This window comes from Ovis canadensis, chromosome 18 (genome assembly GCF_042477335.2).
Source record: "Ovis canadensis isolate MfBH-ARS-UI-01 breed Bighorn chromosome 18, ARS-UI_OviCan_v2, whole genome shotgun sequence".
Classification (NCBI taxonomy): Eukaryota; Metazoa; Chordata; class Mammalia; order Artiodactyla; family Bovidae; genus Ovis; species Ovis canadensis.
This window is the reverse complement of record NC_091262.1, coordinates 82,007,105-82,023,561: the sequence shown is the minus strand read 5'-3', so window position 1 is coordinate 82,023,561 and position 16,457 is coordinate 82,007,105. Positions and strand designations below refer to the sequence as shown.

At 53.0% G+C, this 16,457-nt stretch overlaps 1 protein-coding gene across 1 annotated transcript in view; it reads right to left on the bottom strand.

The window, feature by feature from the left end:
* TDRD9 (tudor domain containing 9) overlaps window positions 1–16,457 on the bottom strand; it is a 91,058-nt gene that overhangs the window by 51,937 nt on the left and 22,664 nt on the right. The window contains exons 7-17 of the mRNA XM_069558908.1: window positions 14,201–14,304; window positions 11,037–11,101; window positions 8,137–8,191; window positions 7,901–7,985; window positions 6,388–6,445; window positions 4,231–4,335; window positions 1,934–2,031; window positions 1,308–1,439; window positions 334–499; window positions 181–244; window positions 44–107 (exon numbers count right to left, since the gene is read on the bottom strand). Of these exons, the coding sequence (XP_069415009.1) occupies window positions 44–107; window positions 181–244; window positions 334–499; window positions 1,308–1,439; window positions 1,934–2,031; window positions 4,231–4,335; window positions 6,388–6,445; window positions 7,901–7,985; window positions 8,137–8,191; window positions 11,037–11,101; window positions 14,201–14,304 (996 nt within the window). The remainder of the gene's footprint in view (window positions 1–43; window positions 108–180; window positions 245–333; window positions 500–1,307; window positions 1,440–1,933; window positions 2,032–4,230; window positions 4,336–6,387; window positions 6,446–7,900; window positions 7,986–8,136; window positions 8,192–11,036; window positions 11,102–14,200; window positions 14,305–16,457) is intronic.

Sequence of the window (16,457 nt, the reverse complement as noted above, 5' to 3'; positions counted from 1 at the left end):
GTGTCCTGACACCTGCAGTCGCTGCTTTCGGAGCTGGACTTACTCTAAAGGCTTCAACAAGTGCGATACAGTCACTCCTGCTACTGCCAGCGAAATTCACTTTGTTCCTATAAACAGAAACAAAAGGTGTCACTTGCTCCCATTAAAACACAGTGGCTTAAAAGTATGAGAGTTAAATACCTATATCCATCAAGATGCTGCCTAAAAGGCATCGCAAAAAAATTCTTCAAGGAAAGAGATGCCGCTATCAAGAGAATAAACAAAGACAACGTGAGATTCTCAGAAGGGCCTCTCCTTACACCCTCCGTCACCACCTGGCCACTGCACACTCACCGATGATAAGACATTCGTCCAGACACCCGAACACGTGTCCAAGGACTATGAGTTTGCCGAGCTGCTGACTGACAGGAAGCTGGGCTAGAACCCTTCCTAGGAAGGTCAGCTCACCATCGTGGGGGTTGTCGTCTTCTCTCTGCCCGCTCACCGCAAGCGCGCCTACCTTCAGGAAACAAAGCAGGGCCGTCAACACGTGTGGCTTTGCTCACGCCCTTCTTCCCTCAGGCCCGGAGTTTAAGACAGTGACCAACTATGGATGAGCAAGGTTCCCAACAGCCTCTGAGTCAGCTTACCAAAGACTGAGACTAAAGGTTTTTTTTGAAACCGTGAACGCCATTTCATTATTTCCACACAACTCACAGGCTAACGAATGTGGCAGGCCCAATCCCAAATATCCAGCTGCCGCATCATTCACAGCCAGATGGAGCAGACCCCGCGCAGAGAAAGATGTCCTCAGCTGGATGGAGCGTGTTTTACGGACACCCAAGCAAGTACGAGAGGCACCCCAAGGCCAAGGGCTGGAGGCAGACACACATAGCCGGCAGACAGGGGTGCCCAGTTGGGCTGCCCGCGGCAGGGGCAGAGCCAGAGCTCACAGCAAGAGCAGAGCCTCCAGCGCCAGGAAGGAGAAGGCTGGTGGGGGGGACTCGAGGGCGGGGGAGAAGGCTCCTGTGGCTGGAGCCGGGGAACAGGCACGCCCTGCGCCCAGCGGCCCTACCAGGGCTTCTCAGCAAACAGCAAGCCCGGCGGGGGGTGCGTGACGGGTGGTGAGAGAGCCGGAGCTTCTAACAAAGCTGGTCTGAACTATATAAACCTGGAATCAACTGTTAGTCATGAATGCCTAGCCAAGCAAACACTGACTATTTACAACCATCAAAATACCTTAAAGATAATCCACATTACGGAACCTATAAAATTCGCCCAAAAAATCTTAGCTCTTCCCAGCACGAGCAAGTGTGAGAGGGTCCTACCTCCTTAAGCAGAAGGATGGTGCGTTCAATGTCACTCAGACTAGGTGGAGAAAGGGCCGTGGCCAGCAGGGCCCTGGGCTCACCCATGTCAAGCAACTTCACCTTCAATATTGTGCTTCCTAATGGACAGCGCTGAAAAGAACAGAACTTGAGTTTAGAAACAGAAAAATCAGTAAATCCACTCAGAGGAAGCAGCGCACGAGAGGAGGTAAAGAGAATTAAGAAAGGAAAACAGCAAGAGGCAGAGGGCTGGGAGGAGGAGAGAGAGACCGGGGATGGAGAGACGTGGGAGAGGAGGAGCGGGGGACAGACGGGAGGACGGGCGATGGAGGGGTCAGAGCGCGAGGAGGGGAGGGCAGGAGCAGCGAAGCGGCAGCGGCGACAGCACAGACGGAAGGCGCGCACGGGGCAGTTGGGCACAGTGCTCCTCAGGCCAGCCCCTGGCACGGCGCGACCCCCTCAGGGGCCTGGGGCCCAAGCGATGAAGGCAATACTGGCATTAAATGACCCTGGTCACAAGTCACGTTTCCGGGGTCAAAATTATATGACATTCAAAATACACTCCTTAGACTGTTGGGTAAAACTGTCCATAAAAACCAACTATGAAGATGACCAAAGTTCGTTACCAACATCTCAGGGATGACGTGGTTGGGGATGGAGTTGTCCCAGAAATCCTTGTGCACGAGTCTGTAACAGTATCCTTTAGACACCCGTCCAGCGCGGCCTTCAAAGGGGGAACATTCGAAAGCTGGCATTAGTTACTTTAACATAAGCATAAAGACATGTTTCAGAATAACCATTAAATACTAAGGAAAACTCTGTTATCCTCTACCAAACCAGGTCAGTAAAAACTTCAGAACAGGGCAGTGTTAGAAGCAACCTCATACACAGAAATTAAGTGCTGACTTGTACTCAGTACAGCATCAAATGCACATTTCCAAAGACTGCCACGTTGGCCCCAGAATGCGGCGGCAATCAGAACATGATGAACACCACAGCTCTCCTGCAAGCACATAGTTCACACTGATAATCAAGCCGGCAGAGAAGCCTCGCCACGCCCAGTGGATGGGCTGGCTGTGCCCTGTCCCCACAGCTGTGCGGAAGCGTCCGCCCTTCACGACGACTTCACACGACTTGAGTGTGCAGAGCTCAGAAGCAGGCCTGGCCAGTGGAGACTGGCCGATCAACGGCTCTTCTCTTGCGATGGGATCGCTTGCGCAATGAAAACTGCTTTATCCAAAAACAGGATAAAATCTCAGAGCGCGGAAGGCGGGGAGGGGGCTTCTTCATGAATACTCGCTTTTAAAAAGTGGGGCAGCAAGGGAGGTGCCTGTGGAGCCTGGACCCCTGCCCTTTATGCTCCCCCCACCCCGGGAATCCACCCCCCTTGCCACCAGGAGACTGAGTGGAGAGTCCAGCCGTCTGCTCCCACCCCCATCCCACCCCTGTATCTTCAGGCAGGACTGCACGTGGAAAACCCCAAGGTAATGACGAAACCAAATGCACGACTCCTAGAACCAACAAGCGAAATCAGCAAGTCATAGGACTCAACAGCAGCACAGAAAGCCAGCCACGTCTATACACCAGAAACGAACACGTGGAAACCGGACTGAACAACGCCGTCACAATCACTGCAGTCCCGCCAGTTAAACTGAATACTTAGACACAGAGCTAGCAAAACGGCTCCCGGGCGGCTCTGAAGGTGAAAAACCTGCCTGCAATGCAAGAGGCCTGGGAGCAATCCCTGGGTCGGGAAGATCCCTGGGGAAGGAAATGGCAACCCACTCCAGTATTCTTGCCTAGAGAATTCCATGGACAGACAAGCCTGGCAGGCTGCGGTCCACGAGATCACAAAGAGCTGACGTGACTGAGTGATAACACTTCCTAGGGAAACATGCAGCATCTGTGTGCTGAAAATGACGCAATGTGGCTGAAGACGTCACAGGCAACCTGAATGAAGGGGGACACACAGCGTTCAGGCACAGGCAGACGCAGATCCCCACACACTCATGCTCAGGCTTAGCACAGGTCCCAGCAGCGCCACGGGCAGCTCCTGTGTACGCGCACATCACTCTCAAGTCTGCACAGAAAGGCAAAGCGTAACACAACAGCTCGAACAGCCTGGAGAAGGGAGAATGGAGGGGCAGGAGCCCATCTGCTCCACGTTAAGTCTCACTATGCAGTGACCGAGACAGTGTGTTCTTGGTGGAGGAAAAAGAGACAAGAGAGCATAATGAAGACGCAAAAACAGCCCCAGACAAGTGCAGCCCGCGGTGCTCACAGAGGTGCGCACGCCCTTCACCACGAGGACGACAGCGGCACTGGGACACTCTGCATCCAGACAAACCGCGCATCGTCGATGAACACTGACTAAACGGATCACAGACACACAGGCAAAAACCCACCTGTGAAACTTCTACAAGAAAACAAGCAGAAACACCTTTGCAATCTAGGCTAGGTGAATTGTTCTTATATGACATCTTAAGCATGATTCATAAAAAAAAAAAACTGATATCAATAAACCAAACCACACCAAAATGCAACTTCTTCTCTATGAAATACCCTGTTAAGAGTAAAATACAAAATACACACTGGGGGAAATACAGGAAGCCCTCTACAGACGACCCTTCAAGCTGCAAACTTTCGAAGGTGAGAATGTGAGTGCCAGCGTTCGCACCCTGGCCCTGTGCAAGGCGGCCACACGCTCCCGGTGGGCATGCCAATGCGCTCAGCTGTTCAGTGGAGGGGAGGCTCGGGCGTGTCAACAGAGTCTGACGGTGTGAGAGGCTGTTGCTTATACATAAAACTGGCTCCAGTAAAGGTGATCTCTGATTAAGACCAAACATACAAACAGCAAAAACCTTAAAAGGACACCCAGTGTGTCACCAGGCCCCGGGGCTGTGCTGGAACGCAAGCGCCTTACCTTTCCTCTGCTCACAGCTGGTCTTAGAGGCCCAGCTCAGCCGCAGACTCTGGTAATTCGTGTCTTCATCACAAACCAGAGTTCTGGTCAAACAGAAATCTATAACTGTCATAAGAAAGGGAATGTGAATACCAGGCTAGCAAGAAGCAACCGTAACGATTGGTGCAGAGTAGTAAGTCAGCTTACAGAGCACACAGCCTTAGATCTGGCGCACACAGTAGCCTCTGGAGAAGACCGGCCACTCCCGACTGCCCAGGGCAGGGCGGCGGTGGCCACGCACTCCTCCTACAGACCGGGCGTCCGGACAGAAGGAAGACTGCCGCTCCGAGCCCCTGCAGCACAGGGAGCCGGTGCGGGCTGCGCCCCAGCCTCCCGGGACTCGAGGCCGCGCAGCACAGCTGAAGCGGGGACAGTCAGGTCTCAGCCGTGTGCGTGTGCGTGTGCGTGTGCGTGTGTGTGTGTGTGCCTGTGTGTGTGTGTGCCTGTGTGTGTGTGTGCCTGTGTGTGTGTGTGTGTCTGTGTGTCTGTGTCTGTGTGTCTGTGTCTGTGTGTCTGTGTCTGTGCAGGTCTCAGCTCTGTGTGTGTGTGTGTGTGTGTGTGTGTGTGTGTGTACAGTCAGGTCTCAGCTCTGTGTGTGTGTGTGTGTGTGTATACAGTCAGGTCTCAGCCGTGTGTGTGTGTGTGTAGGGGGGGCGCGGCTGCTCCATGTCGGTGTCAGGGTCCTCCCCTCTAACACCCGGGGACAGGGCCCGTGCTGCTCTCCCCACACCCCAGGCCCAGCACAGAGCAGGCAGGCTCCGCGTGGGAAGGGGGTCTGTCCCCGCCGCATGTGCGCACCCCTCCTCAGTGGCCCCCGCCTCGGGGAGAGCCTCCTGTGCGTCCACGACACCACGCGCCCCCAGCCCATCCCGATGGCTCCACCGGGCTCCGGACACTCCTCCCACCATACACGCGGGGACCTCCACTCGCAGACACGAGGTGGGCAGCATCCAGGACCCCTGTCCTGTGCCTGTCCTCCACCCACCTCGCCTTCCACACCCCCCCGACACCCCCTCAGGCTCAATCTCCAGCCTCTTCTCTGGAACTGGAGCTCCCCCCACCACTGTCTTGCAACCCTCCCCAGCAGCTCTTAATCCCTACACAGACCCACGGTCTGTCCATCTGAGGAGCAGCTCCCTCCTGGCCCTCATCTAACGACTTGCCCTCCCTCCTGACCAAGCCCAGGCCCCCAGCCCCTCTGCCAGCTCCTCACCCCCCGGACACCCGCAGCCCACCGGGCAGCAGGCGGTTACTCATCTCATCACCTGTCAGTGCCCGCCCGCCCCCGCGTCGGCTCTGTCTCCCAATCCCGCGACGGCCCGCTGGCCTGGCCCCACGCCGGCGCCCTGCAGCTCCTCCACACTCGGGCCCCCCAAGTCAAGCCCCCCTCAGCTGTCGCCTCCGCACAGAGGGGACCCCCACGGCCCCAACCAAAAGGTCATTCCTCCCAACTAACGGTAACCCCTTTCTCTGAATGATTTTCCTACGTAACATCCACCTTGACCTGGAACCACACACACTTTTTTACCTACTGTCTCTCACCAGACAACGTGTCTTGCCCATCCTGCAGGCCTCCCACCGAGAACACTCTCCGACACGTGTCAGGCTCCCAAACTTTTTCTTGGCTGTGACGTCCCGCGTGCAGGATCTGGTTTCCTGACCAGGGACACACCCCATGGCCCCCGCACTGGGAGCGATCTGAACCACTGGACCGCCAGGGAAGTCCCTCTGGCTCACAAACATGAACCCAAAGCCTCACAGAGTCATCAAGGACAAACACGCGGGCGCCCAGCCTCAGTGCCCTCACCCCTGCACTGACTCGGGGTCCTTCTCAACCACCCTCAGCAACAGGGAGGACTCAGGGTCCTCCCTCCAGTCACGATGTCCGGCGGGGCAGCCCCAACGCTCTACTGCCCACAGACCCTGGCTCGCCCCGGATCACTTCCTGTGTTGGTAACTGTGCCCAGAGGCTGCCCGCGTGAGAGGACGCACATGCTCGGAGGGCAGCACGGAGCTTGCACCTCCAGAACAGGGAAGAGACAGTGACAGGGAGGGGCCTCCCGAGGGGCACACAGGCCACAACTGCCCCGGCCACGTGGGGGGAGACGGGGATCTCACCGTACTTGACGTCTGGAACTGTGACAGAACTCTCTGCAATGTTGGTGGACAGAATGATCTGCAAACAAAAGCGAGCAATCGGACGCGCTCACACATACGGGGAGGCAGCAGGCACAGCGACAGTAAAGCAGCTCAAAGCCACTGAAAAAGGCAAAAGCACTGGACTCACGTTTTAAAATCAGCCATTCTCCTACCTTACACAAACGTCCACAGCTGGCCAAGGGTCTCGGGGGTGAGGCGGGAGGAGCCAGTGCGGGGGCTCTGCTCCACACCAGTGTGGGACCCTGGGCCACTCACCTCAGTCTCCTCATCTGCAAAATGGAGACTGCAGCAAAACCCACCCTATCATTTGAGCTAATAAATTTAGAGTGCTCAGAACTGCTCCTGGCCTGAACCGAGCGCTCAGTAAACAGCAGCTCGCCCTGCAGCACTGGCGTGTGGGTACTGAACACCCCCCGGTGTCGGCCTGGCAGCACCACCGCAATTCAAGGACAGACAAATACTATCATAATCAACCTTCCTAACAGCTCTGCAAGGTGATTTTATTGCCTCTCCTTTCAAACAGTAAAATTGAGCCTTGGAGAAGGAGGGGCTCAAAGCACACACCTATAAGGGACAGAGCCTCGAGCCATCGTCCGAGTCCACACGCGTGCTCTCAACCCTCCCCTCCAGGTGAAGCTGCAGCTTTTCCTGGTGGACTCACTCTCGGGGGTCCAGCGGAGCCCTCAATGCACAGAAAGCCAGGCTCTGCACACAGCAGGCAAGAAACCGGGGCAAAACCGGCTCCCCCGACCCCGGATTCGGCAGCTGCAGGGGACCTCGGAATTACCCAGGGGCGCAGAGCGTGACAGACTAGACGCAGAGGCCCTGGAGGGCCACAGCGCCTAAGAGCCCTGAGCTGCCGGCAAGGCCGAGGCTGCCCCCAGAGACGCACAACCTTCTCCTGGTATCAAAGGGGCTGGGCTGCACGCTCGGGGCCCCTGATGATCTGAAGCCACACTGGAAGGGCTGTGATAGGATAATCCCATCACTCACCCATAAAGGATTAAAGAAATGCTCTTAAGCAGGACCAAGAGTGTGGGCTCTGACGCAACCTCCAGGGCAGTGCCAGGGACAAGAGGCCCCGAGCCCAAGAAGCAGCGCCCTGAGGCTGGGGAAATAGCAGACCTTAGCAAATGGACTTGTAAAACAAAGGCAAAGTGAACCCGTACACCCGGCTCATCAGCACACACGCCTGTGGGCTACTGGCCGCCAGCTCCAGAGCCCGCCACCCGCGGGCCCTCCCGCTCTCATCAGCACACACACGCCTGTGGGCGACTGGCCGCCAGCTCCAGAGCCCGCCACCCGCGGGCCCTCCCGCTCTCATCAGCACACACACGCCTGTGGGCGACTGGCCGCCAGCTCCAGAGCCCGCCACCCGCGGCCCCCCCCCGCCCCCCCCCCGCGCTCTCATCAGCAGGGCCTCCAAGGGGAAGGCACTCAGAGCGCAGAACGGGTGCCCCGGCTGTCCCACCTTTCTGTACCCGGGCACGGGACTTAAAAACACGTTGTTCTGTTCCTCCAAAGTCACACTTGAATGGAGTGGATAGACCTGCAACCTAAAAAAGAAGTGAAAGAAAGAAAACGTCCACAAATGGAAAATATAAACGAAAATGAGTAACTACTCGCTAAGATAATCAAAATGATTTAGGGCAGAAACAACACAATGCTGTACAAGTAAAACTATACAGATTACCATTTTAAACACACCTTTTATGTACCATGTTTGTGAGAAGTTCGTGCATGTAGTTTATTTCACCCAGACCTAGGGAAGAAAGACAGTAGGGGAGAAAAAAAGAGATTTGCATTCCTTTCTAGAAAACAACCTTTAAGGCGACATCTTTTTTAAAGGCGGTACTGCCGACTCATCTCAGTGGGCTTCCTTGTCCTCCTCGCCTAAACGCGCCAGCATCGCCAGTGACGAGTGGGCAACATTGTTTTCGGTGTTGTTCAGTCACGGAGTCGTGTCCAACTCTTTGCAGCCCCATGAGCTGCAGCACACCAGGCTCCCCTGTCCTTCACCATCTCCTGGAGCTTGCTCAACCTCATGTCCATTGAGCTGGCGATGCCAGCCAACCGTCTCATCCTCTGCTGCCCTCTTCTCCTCCTGCCCTCAATCTTTCTCAGCATCAGGGTCTTTTCCAATGACTTGGTATGGATTAGTTTTGTATTTGGTACTGATTAGTTTTGTGTCCAGAATGAGTCGGCTCTACCAGTAACTCAAAAATATGACAAGAACCGTATTCTTCCAACGTTTTCCTCTCCGCAGCAGGGGCTGCCTGTGCGTGCTGGCCCTATGGGTAATTTTACATTTCCTGGGCCCCCCACTAGTTTTCCAAACGCCTCACATTAATTATGCGAAACTCTTACAATCGAAAACTGATAATTAAAGAGTATCGGTCACAAAGATGTACTACCTTTTTACTAAGTCCACAAATGCTCGTTGATATACATGAAGTTTGCATGTGATTTTGCCACATTCTGAATTGTCAATATTTGAACCTCTATGGGTTGACCTGTGGGCCCCCCAAAAGATGTGGAAGCCCCAACTCCAGTCCCTCAGAACGTGACTTTATTTGCAAGTAAAGCATCACTGCAGATCTAATTAGTCAAGAGGAGGTCACACTGGACAAGACCAGGCCTTTGTTTCAATAGGACTGCTGTCCTTGTGAGAAGACACACACACAGAAAACACCGTGTAACCATCGAGGCAGAAGGACAAGCCTCGAGCCACGGGGACGAAGACTGCCCGCGGGAGGAGCCCGGCCGGAGCCCCAGGGAGCAGGGCCCGGAGACGCTTTCATTTTCACTTCCGGTCTCCACAGCAGCCAGGGAATTAAATGTCTGCCGGGCTTTGCTACAGCACCCGTAAGAACCCTAACACAGAACCATTCCCAAAGATCAGTCACTGAAGTGAGCACACTATCGAACCTCAACTCACATAAGTGTGTAACAGAAAGACAACAGACCAAACTGTAAGGTGTCACTGGCAAACGCCTTGTGCCGGTGACGTTTGGCGGCGAGAAAGCCCGCGCCTCGCGCCAGGTGTTCCTAGGCGCGCACTGCCCTGCCCTCACTCGGAAATTGCTGACAAGTACCTACACGGGCACAGGCAGCTGCACAGCGCCGCCAGCGGACGGCGGTCGTCGGGATACGAAACTGATCAGCATCAAGTACAACACTAATCCACACCAACTCAAGCAGCACACGGGCAGAGCTTTCAGCTCACATGCTGCGCTCAAAGTAAAAGAAGCTCCCTTTACTCATGCTGCTTGATCTCCACCAAAACTAGCACAAATACCCACATGTTCTATACATTACTTTCCACAACAAAAAAATACACGAATTGTCATAGTTTCATCAAGCTATATCACTGGATTAAAAAATCATTAAAAAAACATCATTTTGAAAAAGTACAATTTAACATAAATTAATCTTGTCAAATTAATAAAAGATGCTTGCTCCTTGGAAGAAAGGCTATGAAAAGCCTAGACAGCATATTAAAAAGCAGAGACGTTACTTCACTGACAAAGGTCCATCTAGTCAAAGCTATGGTTTTTCTAGAAGTCATGTATGGATGTGAGAGTTGGACCATAAAGAAAGCTGAGCACTGAAGGACTGATGCTTTTGAACTGTGGAGAAGTTGAAAACTGTTGGAGAAGACTCTTGACAGTCCCTTGGACACCAAGGAGATCAAATCAGTCAACCCTAAAGGTTATCAACCCTGAATATTCACTGGAAGGATTGATGCTGAAGCTGAAGCTCCAATACTTTGGCCACCTGATGCCAAAGAGCTGATTCACTGGAAAAGACCCTGATGCTGGGAAAGATTGAAGGCAGCAGAAGGGAACGACAGAGGTTGAGACGGTTGGATGGCATCCCCGACTCAATGGACATGAGTTTGAGCAAGCTCCAGGAGACAGTGTGAAGGACAGGCAAGTCTGGTGTGCTGTAGTCCATGGGGTTGCAAAGAGTCAGACGCAACCGAGGGACTGAACTGAACTGCATAATGTCAATATCTTAAACAGATTATTTTGTCAAATACTGAAGAGAAAAGAACTCGAGGACTACCTTGATTATTTTCATGGTATTACAATAATGGTATTATTATTAAATAAATTTTAAATGCAGATGGATGACAGTTCAGTCGCTCAGTCGTGTCCGATTCTCCACGACCCCATGAACCACAGCACGCCAGGCCTCCCTGTCCATCACCAACTCCCGGAGTTCACTCAGACTCACGTCCATCGAGTCAGTGATGCCATCCAGCCATCTCATCCTCGGTCGTCCCCTTCTTCTCCTGCCCCCAATCCCTCCCAGCAGAGTCTTTTCCGATGACAATTACCTCAAAAATAGCAAACTTAACATAGCCGATTTTTTCCCGAAGGGGGTCAGACTGCCCTCAAACATAACATTAAACTCTTCATTATCAACGTTTCTGGCAACATAAAGCTTATAGTAAGAGGTCAAACTAAGAAGGCCATCCATTCCCATTCCCAGAGTCCAAAAATAAACCCACTCTACAAATAACCACATTTCACCATATGTGCTAGACACAAACCAGCCTCCATCCCGAGCACAATGCCGCATCGTGGAAGGACGGCACTCACCCGGCAGAAACACCAGCACACTGCTCCGCTCCGACACAAACGGGGTGCCCGGCCGGGTCTTGGCCCTGTTAACAGGTAAGGTGCACAAACATTAGTCAAGGTGAAGTAGCCGTGCTTTTTTAGAGTCCTGGTAGTACAGGCTTCTAACCGTCAGAGGCTCTTACCTCCAAGTCACCCACTGCAACATTCTGTCCTTTACATAAAACAACACAGGGGCCCCAGGACGGGAGACACAGCCCAAAGCCCCACAGGAAACCAAGAGGCCTCCAGCCTCCTGACTACTTTGTCCCATTAAAACTCATCATCAGCAAAAGTCTTTGATGTTTAGTTACTGTAATCTAGACCCTCAAAATACGAAAGATTTAGAATAACTATTACAAACAAAACTTAAACTCACAAGGAACCGAAACGATTATCAGAAAAGCACCTTCACAGACCGAGGCCTCAAACCATCCCCTCGAATCCTGCTTCCATCGGCCCGTCTACTCCACGGGAGCTCAGACGCCTGAGTCCTCCACAACCCCGCGGCCCGCCCAGGTGCCAGGCTTCCGCCATGCGGGCCCGCACAGCACTGAGACAGTCCGCTGCCTGCCCTACTGACATCCCAGCTGGAGAGACCGACAAGAACAAGGAAGTGGGAACCTTCAGCTCAGCAATGAGAGCGTGACTGGAACAAGCAGGGCCACAGAGCTGCAGCCACTGGGCTACCCCCTCACCCCGCCTCTTTCTCTGTGGTTACTATTCCCAGGAATGGTGGGGACTATTGTTTCTTGGCTTTTGCAAGAATTACGAAAAAAAAAAAGATTAGAGTGGAAATTAATGAAATAGAGAAAGAAAAGCAACAGAAAATCACAACCCTAGCTCTTTGGAAAGACAAGCTGACAAACCTACCTACTTTGACCAAAGAAAAACAGAGTCCAGTGGCTCCAGTCAGCAATAGAGGGGCTTCCTGGTGGCACGGTGGGTAAGAACCCATCTGCCAGTGCAGGGGACGCAGGTTCGCCCTCTGGTCTTGGAGGGGTCCACACGCCACAGGGTAGCTGAGCCCAGGTGCCAGGACGACTGAGCCCCGTGCGGCCACCACGGAAGCCCGTGCGCCTGGAGCCTGCGCCCCAGAGCAAGAGCAGCCGCACTCGCAGGGGAGCCCCGCCCTCCCCAGCTAGAGGCGGCCCCAGCACAGCCACGGAGACCCCGCGGCCAAACGGCCAGTCAGACCGCTTTCTGTCAAACAATAAACACCACAAGGTCCTGCTATTAAAAAAAGAGATGGAAGAGAAGACATCACTGCTGACTTTACAGAAAGGAAAAGGACTGTAACGGAGTGCCATAAACAACCGAAAGCCAACACATTAGAAACAGACATTGAGTGGGCACAGTCCTAAAAGACACAAACCACTGGAGCTGATTGAAGGAAAACAGAGACTCTGAACAGATGACTCCACGGGAGGGAAAGCTGCTGGGCAGCACCACGAAGACTCCCCAAGTCCACAGAGCCTCACGCAGGTTCGTGGAAAGGCAGCCACACCTCTCCAAGGCAACCGCACCACCGGGTCTCAGAGACCAGGAATGCAACTGAAGGGCACCCAGGCAAAGATACATTTACCTACAAGGAACAGCCGACTCAAAAGGTTCTCACCATAATAAGAGAAGCCAGATTATGGGAAAACATCATAAAATATTTGAGAGAACAATAAAAATGGGTGCCTTTGGTATATGTAAATTACATATCAATGAAGTTATTTAAACTAAAAAATTAGAAAAAGTACAAGTAAGGAGAGAAATAGCAACCAAATTTTACACTTAACAAAACTGTGTTTCTCAAATGAGAGTGAGACATTTTTAGCCACAAAAAAACTGAGAAGATTTACCAGCCGACTCAGACTTCTGAAGGACATGCTTTGGGAGAATGGAAACAATCTAAGAAAGTCTGAGATGAAAGGATGATGCGTAAAATGACACGTATTTGAGTGAATGTAAACACACTGATCATATAAAAATAACAAAAAGCTGTGGGAGCTTAAAAACAGTTAAAACAGTCCTCATTTGCACATAAGCTGTAGTTTCCAGCTTGGGTGTCAAGCACTGTTCAAGGCCCAACCCACACAGGTCCTGGCACATCCCTGGCCCTGCCGCTGGATCAGCGGAGGAGTCAGGGTCCAGAGAGACGCACGTGCAGTCAGCAGGAAACCTGTTCTAAAGGCTCGGAACGCAGCTGCCTCCCTCCACGGCATCCTTCAGCAAAGAAGGCAGGACAACACCCTGATACTTACTGCACATTCACATCACACAACCAACAACTGAAAGAAGAGAAGTCCCGTGTCTGGGCGTGCCTAGAGGCGACAGAGAACAGCCTTCCCAGAAGTTGACGGCTGGTTACCACGAGAAGGCAGAATCTATATTCTGCTTGCTGTTCCAGTATGTAAACGGTAAAAGTTTTTAACGCAGTGTAATATCGTGAAAGACTCTAACCACAGCTGTAACCTAAAACTGCCCTTAAGGGAAAATACCTTCTAGGTTTCAAAGAGCCAGTCAACGAACACGCATCTGGATGACAATGAAGTGAAGTGAGCTCGCTCAGTCGTGTCCGACTCTTTGCAACCCCATGGACTGTAGGCCACCAGGCTCTTCCGTCCGTGGGATTCTCCAGGCAAGGATACTGGAGTGGGTTGCCATCTCCTTCTCCAGGGGAACTTCCCGACCCAGGGATTGAACCCAGGTCTCCCGCATTGCGGGCAGGCGCTTTACCCTCTGAGCCACAAAGGTAACGCCCTGGATGACAATGAGCAACTGCTTAGAATCAGGAATAGAGCTTTAGGATAAATGGAATCAAAGGCAGAGAAAGCATTCAACAGTCTCCCACAGCGGCCCCCGGCAAGTTCCACCTCGGGCCGTGCGGGGCGTGACTTCTGCGTGTCTCTCTTCAGGCTGCGGTTTCCAGCTTAAACCCTGTCAGCCCTAAAACTGCACTTAGTATGGCTTTAGCTACTTTAAAATAGAAATTTCCAGTAAAACATTTGTTAGAGACTAACTTTAATTTTAAAATACCTAGAGTGACCACTGAATAGATATCTATAGTGAATATTATAAAAACACTAAAATGCTTCAAAATGAACAAAGACTTCCCAATCCCATTGAAGTTCACTGCCCACTGGAGGATCTCTTACCCACTCTCCTTCATGTCCAAGTCATCAAACATCTGAATCAGGGAGATGGCCACCTCATAGACAGCCCTGGTTATCACTGGCTCCTCCAGGAGCTGAGGAGAAAGCTAGAAAGAGGAAGAAGGGAAGCTGGAACAGAGGCTCACCAAGGGAACTCGTAACAAGTACCCCAAGTGAGCATGGTATCGCTGGCAGCCAGGATCCGGGCGCCTGCTGAACAGTAAGCCCCCGACACACAGCCCCCACCAGCGCCGCCCTGACCCGTCGCTGGGGCAGCGGGGCAGTCAGGGTGCACGCAGGCGGGGGTCAAACGTCGGGCAGGACATCTGTTTTGCAGACATGGAAAAGGTGCTCCAAATGCCTGTGTAGCCAGGAGGAGCTTCCCCTCCTGTCAACCCTGCCCTCGAGACCCGAGGACTGAGCCCCCCGGGAAGACCACCAGAGAGCCAGGGAAGGGCAGCAGCCCGTCTGCACGCGCGACAGCAGCCACTGTACCACAGCCGCCAAGGCTCTGCGGGGCAACCAGCCTGCTTTCAGCCAGGTCAGCACCAGCCAGGGAGCCCAGGCACCGTAACACTGCCCTTCGGGTGGCCCCTCCGGAACACTGAGGTTCAGCCACCCCCACCACCCCCTGGTAAGGTCAGGACCTCCAGTCCGAGCTGGCAGCATTCACATGGCAGAGGCCGTCTCTGGGAGTGCACGTCCCCAGAATACCCACCATGACATCATATCACAGTCTCCATAAGATCTATTTTATAGCCATACTGCAGTTCCTCACCAAGAATAAGAAGGCTTTTTTGTTTAATAATTTTACTTATCAAGTACTGTATAAAAGAAACAGCATTTGTTAGTGTGCAGAACACATCAGAAAAAGACCAGGAGAAGTTAGCTACAAATGCAACCTTTCTTCCAATTTTTACAGTAAATTAACTCAGTTACTACTTAAATAATCTGTTTCATTATTACAGTTCTACTAATGTAAGCATGACAAATCATCCTCTGTTTAATCAATTAACTCTGAATAAACATTCTTGATGTTTAACCTTTACCTTAAGTGATCTTCTACTTTACGCAGCCACCAGAACTTACCACACTACAGCCATACAAAGAAGGTGCAGAGAAAACGCACTCTTCAAACCTCCAACAGTAACATCCACACCGGACTAGAGCTGCTTCCCTACAAACAAGCTGCGGGAGAAGCACAGTGCTGGCTCACAAGGTCTCCCGGAGCTCTAGAATCCAAACCCGCAGAGCCCCCGGTGAGCACCTGCTGAGACAGCAAACAGAGCCCTGCCTTCTCCAAGCCCATGCGACGCAGGGGACAGGACGCCCGCGGCCACAGCCCTGGCCCCGCTGCTGAACCGCGGTCCCCATGTGCACAAAGGAAACCCGGAGAAGACACGGGCGCCAGGCCTCCCGCTGCTGGCGAGCCTGCGGCGGGCAGGCAGGCAGGCAGGCAGGGCGCCCCACAGAGGGCGGGCGCCCCCCCCCCCCCCAGCACCAGAGTCGACACTGCGGGAAGCGGCGGGCAGGAGCATGGCGGGAAGCGCGGATGCCCACACAGGCACGGCTGGGGCAACTCCATCTGCCCCCCACCACCGCGTTCCTGGACCACGACCCTCAGCAGAGTGGGGCAGAAGCGCCCGAGTCTCTGCTCCCAGCTGAGGCTCAGGACCCCGAGTGTCTGCCTCCATCTGAGACAGCCTCGCCCAGGCTGAGGCAGCTCCTCAAGGAGAGCAGGGCTCCTGTGAGCGAGAGACTGAGCAGGTAGGGGAATATGGATGGACGGGGGAGCAGAATATGGACAGGGGAGGGTCCAATATTATCCTGTCTCATGCCATGCTGCCAAAACAACAGAAACAACAGAACCATCTCTGTCCATTTCCAAGGCAAACCATTCAGTATCACAGTGAACCAAATCTATGCCCCAACCAGTAATGGTGAAGAAGCTGAACGATTCCAGGAGGGGCTACAAGACCGTCTAGAACTAACACCAAAAAAAAAGAGTGTCCTTTTCATCATAGGGGACTGGAATGGAAAAGAAGGAACTCAAGAGATACCCAGAGTGACAGGCAAGTTTGAGCTTGGAGTACAAAATGAAGCAGGGCAAAGGCGAACAGAGTTTTGCCAAGAGAACACACTGGTCATAGCAAACACCATCTTCCAACAACACAAGAGATGACTCTATACATGGACATGAACAGATGGTCAATATGGAAGTCACACTGATTATATTCTTTGAGCCGAAGATGGAGACGCT